This window comes from Hippocampus zosterae, chromosome 17 (genome assembly GCF_025434085.1).
Source record: "Hippocampus zosterae strain Florida chromosome 17, ASM2543408v3, whole genome shotgun sequence".
Classification (NCBI taxonomy): Eukaryota; Metazoa; Chordata; class Actinopteri; order Syngnathiformes; family Syngnathidae; genus Hippocampus; species Hippocampus zosterae.
The window spans coordinates 8,433,611-8,454,300 of NC_067467.1; the positions used below are offsets into that span (position 1 = coordinate 8,433,611).

The 20,690-nt window shown below is 42.8% G+C and overlaps 2 protein-coding genes across 2 annotated transcripts in view; one reads left to right on the forward strand and one right to left on the reverse strand.

The window, feature by feature from the left end:
• The window catches only part of LOC127589719 (sodium channel protein type 4 subunit alpha B-like), a 149,702-nt gene that overhangs the window by 18,233 nt on the left and 110,779 nt on the right, over window positions 1-20,690 (forward strand). The window lies entirely within an intron of this gene.
• Window positions 9,339-20,690, reverse strand: part of hs3st4 (heparan sulfate (glucosamine) 3-O-sulfotransferase 4) — a 77,786-nt gene continuing 66,434 nt past the window's right edge. The window contains exon 2 of the mRNA XM_052049015.1: window positions 9,339-11,602. Within this exon, the coding sequence (XP_051904975.1) occupies window positions 10,948-11,602 (655 nt within the window). The 3' untranslated portion in view covers window positions 9,339-10,947. The remainder of the gene's footprint in view (window positions 11,603-20,690) is intronic.

A 20,690-nucleotide genomic window follows, 5' to 3' on the forward strand; every position in this document is an offset into this window, starting at 1 on the left:
TTAGAAGAGTGAAGACTGATTCTTCTTTCACTGGCCTTTTTTTTTTGTGGTTGTCGGTTTTGGAGCTCAGACGAACCCCGCCGGCCCATTAAAAGTTGTTAACGTGACGGCCGTTTGTCAAACAAACCCTCGATTGTGCAGACTCGCTTGCCTTCAAAGAGATGAAGGGTCCACATGAACCCACTTGTACTTTTTGAGTAAAAAATGGGCCTGATCACAACAGATGAATTGAATAATGAACTGAATAATTTGTCGGATCAACAGGTGAGGTTCAGGACCACTTCCTAATTGGCTATTGTTCCGTTGCAGGTCACAATCACCGAGTCTGTAACTTGGCTCAGCATGAAAGGTTTAATGTGATTTGCCCCATACACGTGAGGTGATTTGCATGGTGTCACGGAGGATAAAACAGCCACAGGACTCTGGTCCTGGAGGAGGGAAACAAAAAGCACAGAAGGCCGGAGAAACCCTTATTTTTCCTGAAATGAATGCACCGGATTAGACGATCCATTTTTTTTCCTTTGGGGTTGTGCTGCTTATTAGCCATTCTGCTGTGGCGCTAATGATGTTATATCCACCGTAGTGCGTCTCATTTATATTCCTCGTATTGACGTCGCGTGTCAAATGTGCCACACGTCGAGGTGTCGGACGCCCTAAAGAGCTGATCCAAAAAGACGTGCCGCGATATTTAAAATGATAATGTAGTCTGCTCGCGCAATTAAGAGACACGCAAGACCTTGATCTGCTTCGCAATCTATAAATTATGGCATAGCAAACATTCTCCCTGCGGGCCATGTATATCATTTCATTTATTTTTTGAAATACATGTAAATGATGCACAGTGAATTTTTTAATAGAATTGGTTGGATTATCCCTTACACACTTGTTCAGTTTGAGCGTTCTAATGGTAAATTAGCATGCGCTATGCTAAACAGCAATTTATAGAATTAGAGCCGCCATTGCTCATGTAATTTAGCGATGTGTTTAAAAGTCATGCTTGGTTGATATTATACCACAGAAAAATTGCTTTCAAGGTTGGCTTTTCACTGCTGGTCCAAGCGCCGACTTCCAAATGGATGCCAACGACAAGAATTACATAAATAATAAAAACAATAAATGCTACATGGCATGTAGTTGCCCTTTGTTAACTTAAATAGGAGTAGCCTTCACGTTATTTCTCTGCTTTTGGAATGTGGGAGGAAACTCACTAAGGCCCGTGGGAGAACATGCAAACTCCACACAGGGAGCCCGGAGCTGAAATTGAACCCGGTACCTCTACACTGTGAGGTCGACGCGCTAACCACTAGACCACCAGGCCAACCCAAAGAAAACATTCAACCAATATTTCTCTCAAACGTCAGTTGACAGTAGAAGCACGCTCGCAATTCTCTTCCTCATTCTGCTGATCCCACCCACAAATCACAGACACCTTCGAGCTCTCACAGTCGGCTGGATTTTAGAAAACTGTACGTGGAAAAATCCATATAGGACAATTTCCTGCACCGGTTCACGGGTCGTTTGATTTGGTACCAAGCTGCCCAAATAGGTTTTCTTTTCCTATCGGCATTTACCTTCTGTTCGTGGAACATGCGTCTCACCCGCGTTTCTATTTACTCTCGTCCAATTATATTAACTACACTGCCTTCAGATTCATTTCGATTTTGTCCCTATGGGGCGTGCACGGATGCAAATGCAATTAATTATTCCTTATCTTTGTTATCAGCTTTTTGCTTATCGTTAAATGTTTTTCACCCCCCCCCCTGTCCTCCCTCCCGCTGTCAGCGTTTCTCAAGAGCAACATGTTATGAGAGCACTCTGATTGAGAGAGATGTCGTTGTTGACAATGATAATGCATGTATATAACATAAAAGCGATAAAGGGAGATTCAGGTGTTGATATCATTCGCATTAAAGACAGCCGCCATCTCACAGTTGGAGAAGCCGGCGCGATTTTCCCACCCACTTCATAACGCCGGCATTAATTATGTATGCCTAATTTATTGGTTTACAGTATCAACGCACTCGTCTCTCAGTGATTACTGTTTAATTGGTGATTAGATGGCTACGAGCGGCGGGCCGTGCTGGCTGTCATATTTCTTTTTAAAATCGTCTTTTGTGCCCACGCGGATGTAAACAGCTCGCGATACCTGCATTAAACACAGAGACGCTCGTTAATTAGCGCAGGGCATGACGGGCGAATGAGCAAGACTCGTAAGGAACACAAATGAAGGGCAGAATATGCTACAGTGGGCTTTTGTGTGCAAATCCGCTCGTAAAGCCTCTGGGCTCTATGCTGGCCAATTGTGTCCACCTCCATTTTCGTTTGGAGCAACTTACCGGTAGCTGTGTTGAAGCAAATGTATAGAAAATGCGGGTGTTTTTTTTTGTTTTTGTCTGAATATTTAATTTCCACCTTCAGCTCTTTAACCCTTACAGGGACAACGGTTACTACAGTGGACATCTTATCATGTTATCGGAACAGAGGGTACATGAAAGGCTTAAATATATTGATTGAAAATATATTAATAATGACCAACTTTTTTGGAAACTGATTTATTTGCGACAGCTTGGTGGTCCAGTGGTTAGCACGTCAAGCACACACTGCAGAGGTATCGGGTTCGATTCCTTCCTGTGTGGAGTTTGCATGTGATTCCTGTGCCTGCGTGGGTTTTCTCCGGGTACTCCGGTTTCTTCCCACATTCCAAAAACATGCATGGCAGGTTGATTGAACACTCCAAATTGTCCCTCGGTGTGAGTGCGAGCGTGGATGGTTGTTCGTCTCTGTGTGCCCTGCGATTGGCTGGCAACCGGTTCAGGGTGTCCCTCGCCTACTGCCCGAAGACAGATGGGATAGGCTCCAGCACGCCCTGCGCCCCCATTAAGGTTAAAGGGGATCAGAAAAGGGATGGATGGATGATTCATTTGCTTGTCTGGTCATCATTCGCCAAAGTAAAAGCAGATTTGCAAAGTCTTACTACACATTGTGCAACTGGTATTTGAGGGGTTAAAAATGTATGCGTATTTTGTACTGATGAAAATAACTGATGTTGCAGTTACATAGAAACTTTACACAGTCATAGAAGCGCAAAAGAATTTTAAAAAATGTTGTGCATTGTCAGTATGTGACAAAAATGGCCACAACCGAAGCAAAAGAGTAGTAACATCAACCAAGGGTCAGGAGCATTTCTGTGCTCAATGAAAGATCTCCGTGTGTTTCCGCAACATGCTTTTCATGCATACGAGACGAGGAAAAAGGAACCCAATGTACTGTTTAGCTCTCCATAAGTGCAGAGTAGAGGAGACATTTGCAGCCTGATGGCTATGCAGCCGCTATTTGCGCTGATGAGTGCGATCGGGTAGACGCGAGAAGCCATTTGAACACTTTTTGTCATATTATTGCTGTTGTAGGTCACTCTCATAAAAAATGGCTTCCACTCTCGAGCGCATAAACAACACTCGAAGGCGTTTAAAGGCCACTGCACTGAACAAAAGTTTTTGTTGAATTCAATCAGTTTCACGTCAAGTGATTGCATGAAATAACTCAACTCAACTGTATTTAATCACTTTCAAAAAGCCATCGCTGCATACAAAGTGCTGTACATGGAGCAAATAAAATCAACTGGGTCCAGGTACGTTTTTATAGTAGAATATCGAGCTCTTGTGCAGGCACTTTATGAAATAAAATGGAGTTAATTCAATACTCAAATTTTTTTTTCAGCATAAAGGCTTTCGTGGAAATTGGTCTTGAATTGAGACGTTTAACTCATTCACTCCCAAAGACGTTTTTTAAACGTCTTTTCAGACTCGCTCCAGAATTGGCTGGTACTGAATGAGTTTTAAGTGGTTGGATTTGAGGCATTCTAGTCTTGCATGGCAACTATACACATGCTTTCTTTTTAAATAAATAAATAAAGAATTGAATCCCAAACAAGTATCTATTTGCATTGAATAATTCATGGTAGGCCCCTGTTATTAAAACAACAAAAACGGCATGGTTTGCTTTGTTTTTCTTACATGGATATTCTGCAAACACATAAATATTCCAGTGCAGAAGTCCATGAGGATATCGGGCTGCCAAAGCAAGCTGGCGCTCGTGCCGTATCCTTCCACTGCCGTCCCAGCCCTTCTACTCACCAGCTGGGAGTGGGAGTGCTGCTCCGGTCCTCCAGCAGTTTGGCATCGCTGTTGTTGCTGTAGGACCTGCAGCTATACACACACACACACACACTCAGATACACACACAGGCAGGAGTCCTTGTGGCGATCCGCCCCCACACAAACTTTGACTACTCACAAAAGTCGACGGTGGAAAAAAAGCCGCAAATTGAATGAAAGGAAGATTGCAGTCACATTGTATTGATGTGTTTCCAGGTTTTATTTCTACTTCAGCAGATCATTATTGTAACTGGGGCTGTCACTGAGAAATAGCTCTCGAATGGATGATTCCATCAATTGTTTCAATTGGCTCGTGAGCATCTTTTTCTTTGACCAATGCATCCATTGTGCATGGTTTCTTTTTTTTTTTTTTTTTACAATTTCCTGCAGTACTATTTTCGAAGTGGAGTGAAGGACATTGAAACATAGTAAATACAGTTCAGCATTTGCAAACTCGCCTATTCCGTTTAAAAAAAACCCTGATTTTCAGTTATTTGACAAACACTCACCTACTTGCTGTTTTAATGCTCAGGCTAAAGCAATCCGAGTGCCAAGGAACTATTGGAGTAAGTCGAGGCATTTCATTTAGACAAATGTAGTCCTTTGGCACATCGTGCGGCATCTATACTGTATATCGCGCTACAATTTTACTCCAGAAGCTGTACCGATGGAACAACTTATTTAAAATATATCCAGAAGGTCCTGAAATATTAATTGTGAAAATGAATGGAATGAATATTTACTTTTCAAGTTGTGACAATGTGTGCCCTTACATTTCGACTTGCGGCCCTAAAATTTGAGGTTAGAGGCCCCCGTGTTCCTAGATCATCTGGAGCCTTGCACACTCTCATTCATACAATCATGGAGTGGAAACTGAACCCACGCTGCCTACCGTGAAGTCAGGTGAGTGGAACACTCCACCATCTGTGACTTTATTGCAGTGGTTTATCAAGGCTAAATCATCAACAACAAAAAAACATGAACAAATACTTGTTTTATTCGTATTCCAACTCCACTGCTTGAATATTTTTATTTTTTATTTTTTGCATGCCTCATTGTCAGACATGTCAAACATGAGTTGAACCGGGGGCGATGACGCCGGGGAAAGGGCGGTGACGGTTTTGATGAGCAAGCGACATTCATCTATCGTTGGGCGCTGTCTTTAACGGCGTGCCGGGGACGCCGATGAGCCACATAACGCCGCGTGATCCCCGCTGGGAGGAGCAGTTCAAGGACAACTTAGCATGCCTTTCATGCATTGTAACTCTCGCAGGATGGATCACAGCACTTTGGCTGAGAAACAAACGAGAAGGAGGTAGCGCAGGAAAGAGAGAGCGTGTGCGCGTGTGCGCGTGTGTGTGTGTGTGTGTGTGTTGTGTGTGTGTGTGTTATTGACAGATTTGGATCAAAGTTTGAGCTCCCCAATGCAAGACTGGTAACTGCGGCAATGCAAATAAGTGCATATTCATGGCTGTGCTATGAAATATGAACTTTTTTTTTTTTTTTGAGTGAGTAGGTGGAATATAGTGAATTATTTAAAAGGTTAGAGCGGAGGTCCTCAATTGGTGCCTTTTCCATAGGAGCCCAGACATGGGCTTATGAGATGATATTGCTTATAATTGAATCTGCGTATGTGTGGTGATCTGACTTTCACTTGTGCAGCTTCTTTGGTCTTCACTTGTATGCAGACGGCAAATGGATGCTTTTGGAGTATTCATTCAGACTTTTTTGTAATGTTTGGAATATTTGAGAATTTTTCAATTAATAAGTTTACTGTATTAGTTAACTTGATGTTGCATTTTTAGCTTTCATCAACATTTTTGGTTTAGCTTCCAGTTCCATGTGAAAACACTTTTTTAAATGAAAAAAATTGACAGTTGGTTGGTGACAACAAAATATTTGGTACTGAGCACGTAAGGATGGTACGTTTTAAAGTGGAAGGATTCGACTTGATGCGCTGACATCTTACCTGTGATTCCCAGACAAGGCCCACAATCCCAAACCGCAGCCGATCCCGCCGCCTGCAGAAAAATTTGTGAAGCAAATCATGCCGAAAGTCTCTCTCAACAACATGTGAAACGTTCCAAATTATTTTGAATATATGAGCGGGGTTGCCAGCGATCTTCAAAGATGAACCTGTATTTGAGTTCATTTCTTTTCTTTTGTACGACTGAAAGAAAATAATTTTGCGATGAAATTTCAATTTACGAGCCGTGCTTTTATTCTCCTAAAACACAAAATTTGAGAAAACACGCAGCCCCTGCGAGGATAGGCCTCAAAGTAGAAGTTAGACATCGACTTTGGGCTCCGGCAGCCAACTGTTCAAGGTGATCGCCACAAAGGGCAGCGTGGGACTCGCCTTGATGGAATCAATGGCGCCACGTTAAAAGGAGGCGGCGGTGCCAGCCTTCCTTTTCCGGGATGACGGAGTGCTTTGCGGAGCGCAGCGTCCGTCCAGCCACCCTTGGCTGGCCAACAGGCGGGATTAACGGAGCGATGCATCATCACTGTGGCAACCAGTGATCTGTGGCTGACTTTATTTATTGACTCGTCGGACGTATCGATTGTCTCCGGTGATGAAAGTCCAGACACTCACGGCGAGTTATGCAAAGTCATAAAAAAATAAATACAAATTCAAGAAGGGTGCTGTTTCTCCTGTTTCATTAACTCCTTCGATCCCCGCAACCTCCTCAATCCCAGCGTTTTTTTTTTCTTGAAGGCATAACTATAAATGAAAAGGATTTTGGGGATGCTGCTATTTGGCAAGAATTGCGTTTCATCTTCTGAGGGAAAATGTGTTTTGTAATTTCATGCGAAATTATTTTAGTCTCGATTTTGTGAAAATAAAGTCAATTCAGACAAAACATTTCATATTAAAAAAAACAGCAAGATTCATGTAAATATTTTTCAGAGTAGTAAATTTACAAGAATGAAGTTTAAATTGACTTTTTAAAATGTAAAAGAATAATTTGATCCAACCAGAATTCAGAATTCATTTTCATTTTGTGACCAAAAAAAAAGAGAATATTATGCCTTCATAATCAAATTGACTTTATTTTAGTTTCACTTTTTTTTTCCTCTCAACATTATGGATCACTTTTTTTTTTCTTCAAATTAGCACCTCTCTGTAATTTGACACATTTTTCTCAGTGTGACCCTGCATCATCTTTGTCGGCATGATGTCAAGGACATGGTCATTAACTTTGCCGTTCGAAAGATTCTGCAAAAAAAAAGTTTTTAAAGCTAAAGGTCAGGTACATGCAAGAGGTTATCTTCTATGACGTGTAATTCAGAGCTAATCCAGGGAATTGAATGGGCAATTGTGGAGGTGTCTGTTCTCTCGTTAGCTCCTCTGACAAAAGTCACACAGCGAATACCCGATTTAGGTTCCGTTAATGGCTAAGTAACAACCGAGGCATGTATGGTATTTCTTTTTTTTTTTTTTTTTTTTCCAGGACGGCAAACACTCTCTGACATTGCCAGTGTTCCGGCACAAGCAGCAGCACCTTATTTAACAAGTCATTAATCTCTAACGACAGAGGAGAAGCGTGGCAGCAGATGTTTGTTAACAAACGTTGGCGGTGGCCTTCTTCAACCTCACGTATCGCCGTGACGATGAGAGTGTCACAAGTTACGCAGGAGTCTGCTGCTTCTTTCTATTTGTCATGTTAGAAAATAGTTGGTTACCCTTGAATATGAATAGGTCCCATGCGTGAAAGAAAGGATTTTTTTCCCGTTTGTTTTATTTCTTTATTTATGTATGTATGTATTTATTTATTTGAAAAGAATCACGTGGCTCATCGCATTCAAACGGAATAAATGAGGAAATTTGCAGCCTTTTGATAACAGATGATTACTTTGCACATACAATGCACTTGCTGCTTATGAAATATTGTGCTTTCACGAAAAAAAAACAAGCTTACAATTTGGAAATGAGGCTACAGTGCATAGAAACGCTTTTGAAAGATGCCTTTTCACCATTTTGTGGCGTTTGTGTCCTGCTGGCCATGGATACATTAAGATGAGTGCGTTATGTTTTTTTGTATTTGTTAAGATTACATTTGGTTTTGTTCCCTCGTGCCCTTTTTGTCTTGACCTGTTCTCATCATCCGGGTCCTTTGTGTTTAACCAATCAGTTCCCTCTACCTTTTGCGTCCAGGTGTTTCTCGTTGTCTCGTCACTTTGTTTGTATTTAGTCCCCTTGGTTCTGTAAGTCTTTGGTTGGATGATAGTGTGGGTCTGTGTACTTCCTGTCATCGGGTTTTTGTCACTTTGGTTTCCTGTGGTTTTCAGGACTTTGTTGGAGTATTTTAGTTAGTTTCTCCAAGGTACCCTGCAAGTGTTTTTTTGTGAATACATTTTGTTCAGCCCACCCTGCTCCTCCTGCCTCCCTGCTTTTTGGGGTCCTCTACCTACCACCTCGCTAACGTGACAGAATGCACATTGAATTAGTAGTAAGTACTGTAGTTTATCCTATATTGTGTACAGCACTGATGTCAAACTCAAGGCCCGGGGGCCAAATCTGGCCCACCACGTCATTTTCTGTGGCCCGTGAAAGCAAATCAAGCATGTCAAGTTACATGATGATTGTCATCTGTAATCCACAATAATTGTCATTATTGTAGACTTCTGATTTTAAAACTAGTTATTCATCAATGTGTTGTGTGCTGTGTATGTAATATGTGGAGGTGATTAAACATATATATTGTTTCCCAATATTCATAAGGGCCCTCCAAGGCAAACTACAATGTGGCCCGCGACAAAAATGAGCATACAGTGTCCAAAACAGCATCTTTAAAAAATATTGTCCATCGGTTGTTCACTATTTATTATTATAAAAGTGCTATATTCCATTCAGCATCACCCAGATTTGAGTTGCGGCATGAGACAAATGCATGAGTTGTGGCAAAGTAGTGGGAAACATCACAACATGGATAGGCATCAAATGTTATTCATTGTGTAAAATGCACTCATCCTTAAAACAATAAAATGCTAATATAATATATGTATTAGTTGTATGTTTATTAGGGAAAAGTCCACCAGCTGATCTGGTAGTTTGTAATTAAGTGACAGCAATGTCGTGGTTAACGGCGCACATAAGTAGTGTTCAACAACTGTGTTTCATTCATGATGCATATAATGTTTATATTTTTTGTTACAACTCAATGCAACTTGTTGTCAACCAATTAGGGACTAAAATTGCTGTGGATATTTCAGGAACGAAAAATGTCTTTGCCATGCTAATCACAGCCAACAGGGGGCATATTTTCATGGCAGCTGCGGCTTGCAATGAGCCACTGCGATGAATCTGCCTGCGTTCTTGTCATTATTCGCATCTCCCAGCTACCACGGAGGAGAATTAGCAGTTAGCAATTTAGCGCGCAATGCTGCGGCATCAACACATCTTTGCCGCACGCGGTCATCAGTATGCTAATGTCAACCACGCAGAGAGACTCCAATTATCGGCTAATGCTCATGATACGTCAGTGCTCTTATTCAATATGGGCGCTGCTAATGAGTGCGACGCGGCGGGAATAGTGAGCACATTAACGCATTGGTAAACAACAAGGTTGTTGTGTGTGCAAAGGAGAGTGTTTCCTCATCATACAACTAATAATTGTATTTTTTTTTCCTCCCAAAGGAAGAACACATGGACAGTTCTGGTTTTGGGTGCTAAGGAATAAAAGTGAGAGGTAAGGACACTTTAAGAACTCATCAGCAAGCATTGTAATCGTCACCATTAGCCAGTGATGGGGAGGCCGGCAAAAAAAAAACATTCTCAGAAGCGTTGACTTCCATTTACAAGCACAATTGTTCTATTTGTTCCATGAGCGAACATTTCTTTGACCAATAGTAGTTCCCATTCATCCTCACAGGGCTAGCGGGCCAGCTGATGAGGTTTTGAAATGTCACGCTTTGGAAACCACGAAAGCTTTCCATTTAACCATTAGCATACTGCAAATATCTGATATCGGCAAATGTGCAGTGAAATTACATTCTCATTCAGAAATGAGCAATAATAGGACTTAGTGCTTGCAAATGTAACATTTCAATCATATGTTGTCAAGTTGACCAAAAAAATAAATATAATATTTGACCTTACCTATCTCTGTTGCATATAATTTGAAATAAATACGTTGAGTCAAAGAGTGACTTAAGACCTGTGGACCACAATACTGGTGCTTTTCAAAATCAATATGGTTCTCTAGCTGATATATGGACATCAGCAATAATCCCTGAAGTTTATGGAACATTTAACTTGCCTGTTTGACGTTTGCCTTCGGCTCCCGTCATACAGCTGGCAGACGGACACCATCGCTCAAAGTCTAATGGCTTCTTGAATTGACAGAAATATTACCACTCCCATTTTGACGATCGGGTCAGAAGTGGGACTCGTTGAAAATAACAGCACGGTTAAATTGTGTTGCCTTGTCATTTCAGAGGTTGGCAGTAGTCATTTTATTATAACGATAAACATTTTTTTTTTTTGCGGGTTAGCCAGTGTCACCACCATGTCATGACGTCACATACTTCTGTGAGTTATAAAGAAAATAAAATCAACATTATGCTTTGAAAACAAACAAAAAGAGCATCTCTTTTTCACAAATATAAATATATTTGATGTTTTGGTATGTACAATAGTTATCTGCCATCATCGGCAACATTAGTTTTGAAGAGAGGGGGGGGTGGGGGGGACGGAAAGTGCCGTGATTGTGTCTTAGCATGCCCTCTGAACACAGAACAGAAGAGGAGTGTTTTTATTTCATCGAGAAGGCTTGCGGTGACAGGTCCTGCTAGACCAGAGACCCTCGAGATATGCTCTCTTCCTGTTGCTCCCATTCAAAGTTCTGGCCTGACATTTGGTAGAACATCATATTAAAGGGCTTGTAGAACTTGTGCAGTCGCCGAATGACGTCCGGCTCGATTTTGGGGTGAGTTCTCCCTTTGGACTTGCCCAGACAGCGGGGAGTGCTGCTATCCTCGGGCTTCTTCAGACAAGGGAAACCTTTCGTCTTGTTGAAGTAAAAGTGTTTGTCTGTGACGATCCTCTTGAGCCCCAAAAAGTCCTGGACTTTGGCCATCTCGCCCGCGGGGTCTACGATGAGCCTCTCGCCGCTGACAAAGTGCATTTGAGAAAGAGGGAAGTACTGCATCCAGCTCTCTAGGTGCAGCGCGTATATTCCGATGCGCAGAGCGCTCCACGAAGCATCTATGAGCCCCAGGGTTCGGTTTTTGAAGGCGAGAACCTCAAAGGTGGGGATCTCGGGTTTCTTGGACAGAGTTTGCGTGTAGTCCGAAATGGCTCTGGTGACGGGATTACGCACCACGATAATAAGTTTGATGTCCCTGGCCATGGTGTGGATGCGCTTGGGAGCTTGGTTGGTCACAAAGTAACTGGGGGTCTTCTCCATGGTGATCTGCCCCTCCAGCGTTGAAGGCATCAGGTCTCTGGGAAGGAAACGCACATAGGAAAAAAAGCATCTTAGTTTGCAGCCCGAAAGGTATCGATGGTATCAGCCATCACTCGAATAGTCCACCCACACGCAATTGGGAAAACTCATCTTTTGCTATTGTATTGTATTATATGAACAAAATTGCGCTAATATTGATGTTTCAAGGCTAAATTAGTTTCTTGAGACTTTTTTGTGGGTCTTCTCATGGTGTGCATGGCGACCAATAACCAAAACGGAATTTGGAGTGGGGGGTGGTTTTTCAAGGATTTGTTGCTTTAAAGCAAAATGACAAACTTCACGTGTCTTTTGGGGCATGGCTTCCGAGACATTTTTTGTGGGTCTTTCATGATGGGTATATCTACCAAATTTCATGTGACCAAGTGAAACTGGCTTCCGTGACTAAATAATCGTGGGAAGGAAAGAAAAATTACGACTCAGCGAATTCTCCTGTCCGCTAGTGAAGAGTGGCTACGAATAAAAAAGACAAACAAAGCAATCGCAACTTTTAACGCCGCGTATTATGTCGAACGCATCATAGTAGTTCAAATAATTACATCCATGGAGTAATGTGCAGCAGATAAAAGACAAGAAGATAAAACGGCAGCCGAGTGAGCGTGCTCATTGCTTAATTGACTCCATCTGTGTTACTCCAGGAGCTGTTTTGGAACTTTAATAATGAGACGGCTGCATATCATTAATACCAGGGCGCCCGGGGTATTGTTTTGTCATACATTTATTATGCATGCTATGCTCACACTCTGTGCTGGCAGCTTTATTCGCTTGCCCCCCCCTAGCCCCCCCCCCCCCCCCCAACCGCCCCTCGCACCCTCCCTCCTCTCTTTGCAGTGGGTGCGGGCAGGTCTTTTCGCCGTTTGCTCATTGAAGGAATTGAAGGAAGACGTGATTCATTAGGAGATTGAAAGTGATTATTCGTCGTACAATAGGAGCGTCTCTCACTTGAGGAATAGGTCCCGCGGAAAGCCATTTGACATGGCCGTCAGTGCTCATTTCATCCTGGTGGCAAATGCAGCAATAGCAGCTGCATCGCCATTTCTATTTCTGTACTACTAATAATACAGCCTCACATTAGCCTCTGGCGAAAAGCTTATCAAATGTTTACACTGATGCTCGTTCCCAATCCGCGCATCCCCCCCCCGCTCCTTTTTTTGTGGACTCTTGTGATCCCGCCGCTAAATTGGTCCATTAGATCTTCTATGACTCTTATTTAACTGATCAGAAACGGGAATGCGCCGACTTTTCTGCAAATCGCAATTCAAAGCGCCGCCTCACAAGTTGCGATTGCTCGCTAAATGAGAGCGTAAACGAGCGGCGCAAAGTGCAATTACGGCGTCTGTTATCGTCTCGGGAAACGAGGAAAAGTTACCATAATTCTGTTTGTAAGAGCGGCTTTTCTCCTTTTCCCCCGCCCGCCCGCTTGCTTATGATATCGCCGCACTCGCCTCCACCTTGTTTCGGAGCTCCACTTGGAACGATATAGTTGCATCAATCACCTGCGGCGTGGACACATTCTAAATGAAATCTTCTCTGCTGAAGGATCCAATTTAGCCGGCAAAACATAAGATGCGGTTATGCGCATATCGGCCACCCGCTCACGTACAGGCGTTGGCGCACGCACACACGGTCATCGGTTTCCGAAAATCCTGCACGTGGTCTAGTAATTGCATCTCAAGTAACGGCATTGCCTTCCTGATAGGTAATTTCCCTCTGGGTTGTGCTAGTCTCTTGACAATATGGTATTGCACATACTCCCCGGCGCATGTTCGGGAAAATCAAACATATACAGTGAAACTCCTCTCCAATAAAATCATGTTTGCAGCAAGATATTTTTCACAACAGGGGGTTTTTCTCTGTAGCAAATTTGTTTTCAGTTGTACACACACACACACAAGAACGCATGTGTACACGCACACACAGACGTATGTGTACTGTTTAATTTTATTCCAATAGTGCATAAGCATGAGAATACACTTATTTGACAAAAAAAAAAAGCAGCGGAGAAAGAAAAAAAGGGAAAGAAATTGTGAAATTTACGATCACCATTCACTTTCACTTACATCAATTTCTTGGATAATGTCTTTTATTTTGCTTCCTCCGTCTTTCATTTTGATCACTTTTACCCTCTCTTCCAGCATCAGAGCTCTTCTTGTCTTAGCTGCTTGACATCCAAAGGTTCCGTTTTGCAGCCATTTTAGCAATGCAACGTTCTTGCTGCGTCTGAAACGAACAATAGCAAATACTTCCTGGACTACTCCGCATGTGTAAACCAGTGTGGTGGTTTCTGTTACCGTTTCCGAACGAAGAAGTAGAGGTCGCTGTTGGATTAGACTTCGTTGTAGTGAATCTCGTCACGAGGCAAGAGCAGAGAAAAATATTTTGTATAACGCAACATGTTTTTTTTTCGTTGTATGGGGGCAGGAAGAGTGGGAATGGTGTTAATGCATGAAGATATTTTTTCACACTATGGGTTATTTTCACCCATGTAGGTTTCATTGTAGAGGAGTTTCACTGTATACAGATTGCAAAGCGAGTAGAGAGAATATTGATGAATGGCTGCGGGTTTGTTTTGCAGATCGTTGTTCCCAAAGTTCAGTTGGGTGGTGCGCCTTGGCCATAAAAAGAAGTTGAAACGAATTCACCTTGGAACAACCAATTTCCTACTGTTAGACGCGACATGGTCAGTAATGTGCCGTGCGTCTCCCAAAGCATGTCCAATCGTTCAAGGTTACCTTTTTGGAAGCATAAAAACCGATTGTCCTCATCCAGCGCAACAGTAAACATTGTACATTTAATTAGAGGACAACACAGGACCAAAGACTTTCCCTCTCTGTTGTTTTGATGGTGCACCACAATCGTCATCATCATCATCATCATCATCATCAGTCATGGATCATGTGCGTCTGAAATGTCAGCGGCGAAGGAAATCACAAAGCCGATAAACAAGCAAATTCTTCCGTGCATGGCAAATGGGCGCACGGCCGTCGAGTGGAACCGCGTTAAATGATGGCAAACTTTCACCTCCTCGTTTTTGTCCCTTTTTATTTATCTTTCCGCATCAGTTGCCGAGCTCGACGTGGGTCATTCAGGTGGGTAGAGGTGACTAAAGCGACGGTGCTAAACGGGCCTTCCTCGCCATCTGCTGTTTACTGACGCGGGCCGCTCCGAAAATATCTTTTTAAAAATGTGCCCCCGTGAACAAAAAATGTGTCGATGAAATAGACAGTGTCGAACTCATTTCACATTGTGGGCCACATACGGACTCGGTAGATGTCAAGTGGGCCAAACCATTAACATTATACCTTACTGTGCTATGAATCACCAAAATATCACCTCGTTCCTTTGTTTTGATCTCAAGAAGCATTGATTGGCGCTTTCATATAATTTGCTGCATTGGGTCTATCTCGGTGACAGACTGAGACTGCTATTTTCTTCCCCGATCAAAACAATGTTGTTTTCTACTATGATCAAAACGGTGTGTCCCCTAGCGGATAATCCATGAATTACATGTTATTTAAAATATTCATTCTTTCTTCAATGCATTTTACCCCCACTTTTAAATGATCCTGCAGGCCAGATTGAACCTCCCTGGGGGTTGATTCCGGCCCGCGGGCCGTATGTTTGACACACCGAAATAGGTCCTGATCCTTTTTCAAAGACAAAGACCTCAACTGCATGTTCATATATGGCCCCCGAATTGTTTTCCATCCCGTACTTCCTCGGTTTACGACCGAATTCCGAAGGTAGAAATATAAAATTCGAAAGAGAACACTTACACAACATTCTCAACTTCTCTTGCATTTAAACTTTTTCCATTAACCTCAAAAAGTAATGATCCAACATCATAAAACCGACGAAGAGATCACTTTTGACCCATGCGGACCTCTGTTCCAAACGCACCAAATTTCCTCCTGAGAAGCTCAGCCGTCTCCAGCAATTAGGGAAGATTAAATAAACAGCTACACTCGCCCTCAATCCTTTTTTTTCCTCGTCATACCGGTTTGGATTGATCTGCACCGGTACGCTAGGCGTCCTCCACGTCAAATACAATCAATTATCCCCAAAGAAGTCTGAATCGGAACCGCTTACTGCATCCTCCTACGAGAGCAAAGCTGAGAGACGTCGGCGCTTATGAGAGCAGACAAATGTGCTCCTAATTATTCCTTCAACAAAAAACAAAACAAAAACAAAGCAGGACTTTTCGAGTGAAAAATGGAGATTTCCGTTCTTCTGTTGTAGTTTTCCGTCTTATCGACCGGCGTGCAGTTTGCGGTTTTTGGGGTTCTCAACCAATAATTGTGTTTTCTTCGGTGGCAGCAGTGCAAAGCAACAAAACAACGGGGGAAGCGAAATGAACGCTTCGGGTTGTTACTCGGCGTTACAAGCGGCTATTCATCACCGGCAATCGGTCAGGAGCTGATAGATGCTGTGGTCACTTTGCAATGGATAAGAGACGTGGCTGCACATGTTGAGTGACATTTTTGTGATAAGCAGCATCGCTGAGATATTGTTTCTCCGAGAGAGCGAGAAGGGAGCAAAACACTCCAAATGAGTCATTCCTCAACGCGTTGTTGTTTGGCACGCACGTGAACGCAAGCCCACAGGCCAGAGCAAAGGCCTCTGCCAGGTCTGTTATGGAGTGGGAGGCATTGTTGTTGTCACAGTTGAAGGTGCAGCTTTTTCGACGGGGGGAAAAAAAAAAAAGCAAGCGCTGCCGTTCGCGGCGATCAGAGCACTTATGATGCAAACGGTCAGTCGGCTCCAGATGGTTTTTGTTTTTGTTTGTATCCAAACCCCCGAATGTGAACTTTCCACCTGTGCGCATCTTCTTCGCTTGAAGCTTATTGACTGTGCAGCCATATTTTATTTGCAACTTGTGGTCCTCCTCCCCCCTCCCACTAGCAGGCCCTCGACTGCACATCTCTCTGTTTTTCCCAAAGTTCTTCCACCTGTGTCTTCTGAGTTTTGCCTTGATCTCGGCCAGGCATTACAATTTCGAAGGGTTCCCTCAACTGTGTAAATACCAGTCGAGGTTTCCTAAGAGTCCCGGAAAGTCAAATGTCCAGTTGTATTTCTTGCCCTTTGTCTTATCCAGTCATCTCACTTTCTTCCGGGGGTGTTCTCTCACCTGTGTTGGCATGAGTTTCTTGCATCGCTCAAAACGGATTTCTTTTCCTTCCCAAAGCCTCATTGAGCATTTTTTTCAAATGTCATAACCTCAGTGTCGAACCATAATTCCAAATTTCTTCCGATAATCATTTCTGATCCGTCAACCGTGACGATAAATGTAAAGGGCATGCCGAAAAACGGGAAAACGTCCACGTTTTCAGTAATTAACTCATTCACTCCCAAAGACGTTTTTAAGCGTCTTTTCAGACTTGGTCCAGAATTGGCTGGTACTGAATGAGTTAAGGATGAGAGTTTTTTTTTTAAATGTCCACTTGGACATCCATTAGATTGTTAGCTTTTTCAGGCTCCGCAACGTCCATCCATCCATTTTCCGATCCGCTTAATCGTCACAAGGATCGCGGGGGTTGCTGGAGCCCATCCCAGCTGTCTTTGGGCAGTAGGCAAGGGACACCCTGAAAAGGTTGCCAGCCAATCGCAGGGCTCCGAAACGTGTTTAGGCTTTGTCAGTGTGATGTTTTGGATTATGTTTCAAGTTAGTCAATGTTACTGGAGATATTTGCTCTAACTCTTGCCTACGAAGCCCCCCCAAAAAACGATATAATCATCGTCCCTGGGTAAATATTAACCCATGGCCAAAAACAATATGCATTCCCTCTCTTTCAAGTCCGTAAATAATCGAATCCCTCTGCAGGTGCTCCCATTTGACAGAGTCACTTGAAAATAATCAATGTAATGACTAAGCAAAAGAACACCTCAAGCTCATGAATCCTCGTTTACCCGGCAGCACTGTAAACGTCAAGTACATTTGAGGACAGGAAGTGACAGCTGGTCCTAATCAAAAACCATACTCCCCCAATCTCTTCCCGTCATCCCCCTAAAGACCGCCGCGCTTCCAAACGGCGCCCAGCCAGCCAGGTACTTCTCTCAGCGCAACTGCTAGACTGTAGCAGCCACATCTGAGGCTCTTTGGACATGAAACATTGTGAAATACTGTGTGGGAGAAGACCGGTGAGGATGTTTGCAAAGCTTTTCTACGCCGAACCATTAGTTCTCAACAGTCGACTGAGGGGAAAAAAAAACCGCTCTATTTTTAACTTAAGTCTGCAGTGACAATGAGAGCGCAATCTTATCTCCAATCAAAATTCTCAAAAGGATATTGCCGTCTTTGCTGTCTCCACATTAGACTGTACAAAGGAGGCTCCGCTTTCCAATTTCCAGTCTACAAATAGATAGCACAAACCCCAAAAATAATGATCTTACATGATGGCGCGTTTATGATGTAATGCAATTATAGGGGAGAAGCGCAACGGCCACAGAAAAACAGATCATTGACTGGTGCGGTTCCTTTTCTCGGTCTTATCCCGTTTATGATGCGTACCTCCTCTTCGCAGTACAATGGTACCTCTACTTACGAATATCTCTTCATACGAAATTTTCAAGTCACAAAACTTCTCAACAGGAAATTATTGCCTCTTGTTTCGAAAGAAATTTCAAGATACGAAAGGTAAAAAATACAGTATGCAGCTCCGAGTTTCCTGAATGCAACATAGTTCTAGATGCCCTACCATTGGCTATTACCGAGCATCATCCTGGCATCTCGTTGGCTAAAAGGGACTTATGCCGTGTGTGTCCATGCATGTAGATCAGGGGTGTCCAAAGTGTTTTTGGTGAGGGCCAAATACAGAAAAATAAGCAAAGACAAGAGATGACATACTGACACATGCTCGTTCGGCACCTGTCTATGATGCCTAGCTCTGATGCTGGGTCTCATAGTGCCGACGGACATTCTACTCCATCATGGAAAAATCTTCATCGTAAATCAAACGGACACACTTTCCTTTGATTTCTTTGAAGAAATCTTCATTTTCCCACCGTGTTTGAAATCTTCTGCACTCACTTTGCTATCTTTCGTTTCTTTGGTGCTGCCATTTCTCGTGAGTTATGGTAAATGTTTTTCTTTTGCCTCATTTTGTTTAGTGGAGAAGCACCTTTTTCGTTACTGGCTCCATCTACTGTTGAAAATGAGAAGTTCAACAGAGTTGAGCTCAAGCGCCATGTGTGGGCCATATTCAACTATGAATTTGCTGCAGGCCAATACAAACAAACCCGCGGGCCGCGGTTTGCCCGTGGGCCATAATTTGGACACCAATGGTGTGGATTGATAGATATGTGTCTGCGCAGCATCCTTGTCATTCGCCACTCAGGCCATGAGGTGTTCCGATAGTTTTACGCAAACGTGAATCCCGCAGGAAAAGTGTTCACCAGTCGGGCAATCGCTCACTATGCTGACACTTTGCCTTGGACATTTTCAAAGGATTGTTAAAAGTCGACAAAAGCAAACGTGCTCGGATAAGTTCTTGACAAAACAACGGGCAAAAAACACTTCTGAGAGAGAAAAAGAGGGCAAGAAACGATGAACGATTATTTGTATTCTTTGTTTTTTACATTATGCACAACTCATTTACTATGCAATAATCTAATTGTAACATATATTTGTTACATACAGTACGTTGATGCATTTTTATGCTTTAGGAAACATGTCTGAATTTTGGGCGACTTGGAATGAATTAGGGCATTTACATGGAAAACGTGTCTCTACTTACAAAATTCTCTAACTATAAATTTCTTCCAGAACCAATTAATTTCTTAAGTAGAGGTATCACTATATCCTCAAAATTCTGCCTTTACAAATACAATAATGCTCTCTGACCGTAAAATTATTCTCATCTAAGAGAACTGACGCCCCATATATGGGGTTTTCTATCCTCAAAGCATGATGGGAGGAATTTCTTTTACGAAGACCTGCCCTTTGAACAATTTCTGTGAAACGCACTCAGATTTCCGCGCTTCATCCGTTCTGGACCTGAAGGTCAGTGCGACACCACCGCACAAACGCAGAAACGCGTATTCACTATAGAGCAAGGCAAAAAAAAAAAAAAAGCAATTCAGCAGTTTCCGCCTCATGGAGAAATATCAGGACAAACTTAGCTCTACCTTTACATCCGGCGACAGGAAAAAAAAAGTGCACCATTAAATGGTTTGGAATCAGTTCAAACATTTCCATGTCACTATTAATGCTCAACGTCTGTGATGGTGGTGATTAGCAACATTTTCCGGAGTTGTTCTACACGAGCAGCACAAGGTCGCTGGCTAGCTGCCAGGAAATACACACAAAATATCTCTAGCTCATCCAAATGAATATTGCAAGACCTGTTCTGAATAATACAGGTCACTTTTGGGGTTTGTTCCCAGATGCTATTACTACGTTCCGCGCTTTAGCATGCCGCTACGTCAACTTTGCTTCTCTTTCCTCAACTCTCGCCAGTGCTGGGGGACGGGGGGGTTCACACGGCTCGCATCACATCAACATCAATTTATTGCAAGAGGTTGGCATTGGGCAAAAAAAAAAAGAATGAAATGAATGAAAGAATGAAATGTTCAGTTACTTTGGGCAACGTCTTGCTGAAAACACTTTTGACACTTGCAAAAAATTGCCCACAGGTTCACGCCGGCAGAATAACCCCGAAATGTTTCAGGATGGGCAAAACGCGTTACTTTTTTTTTTTTTTTTTCCAAGATAAGCTTCGGAGCTGATCTTGTTGCGTTATGAATTGTTCTCGGAAAAACACAATCGAACTACTTTCAGGTTTCCACAAGATATTGAGCTTTAAGCCATTATGAGTGTAATCGTGAGGTCAGAGGTCAAATTCAAAGTGGTAACTTGAGGCTACCGTCAACCCTCTGGGCGCAATCCTCTGTGAACTAATTGCCAATTTTGTCAATCAGTCAACCGGAACAATATTTGGAATGCTAATCTCAATGCTAACGTTGGCAAAGTTTTGATGAACTGGGCAGTGGCGGGCTAACTTTAGTAAAAATCATAATCGGTCATCCTACTCTATCTTTTTACTACTTAAGAGATGAAATCATTTCTGCTC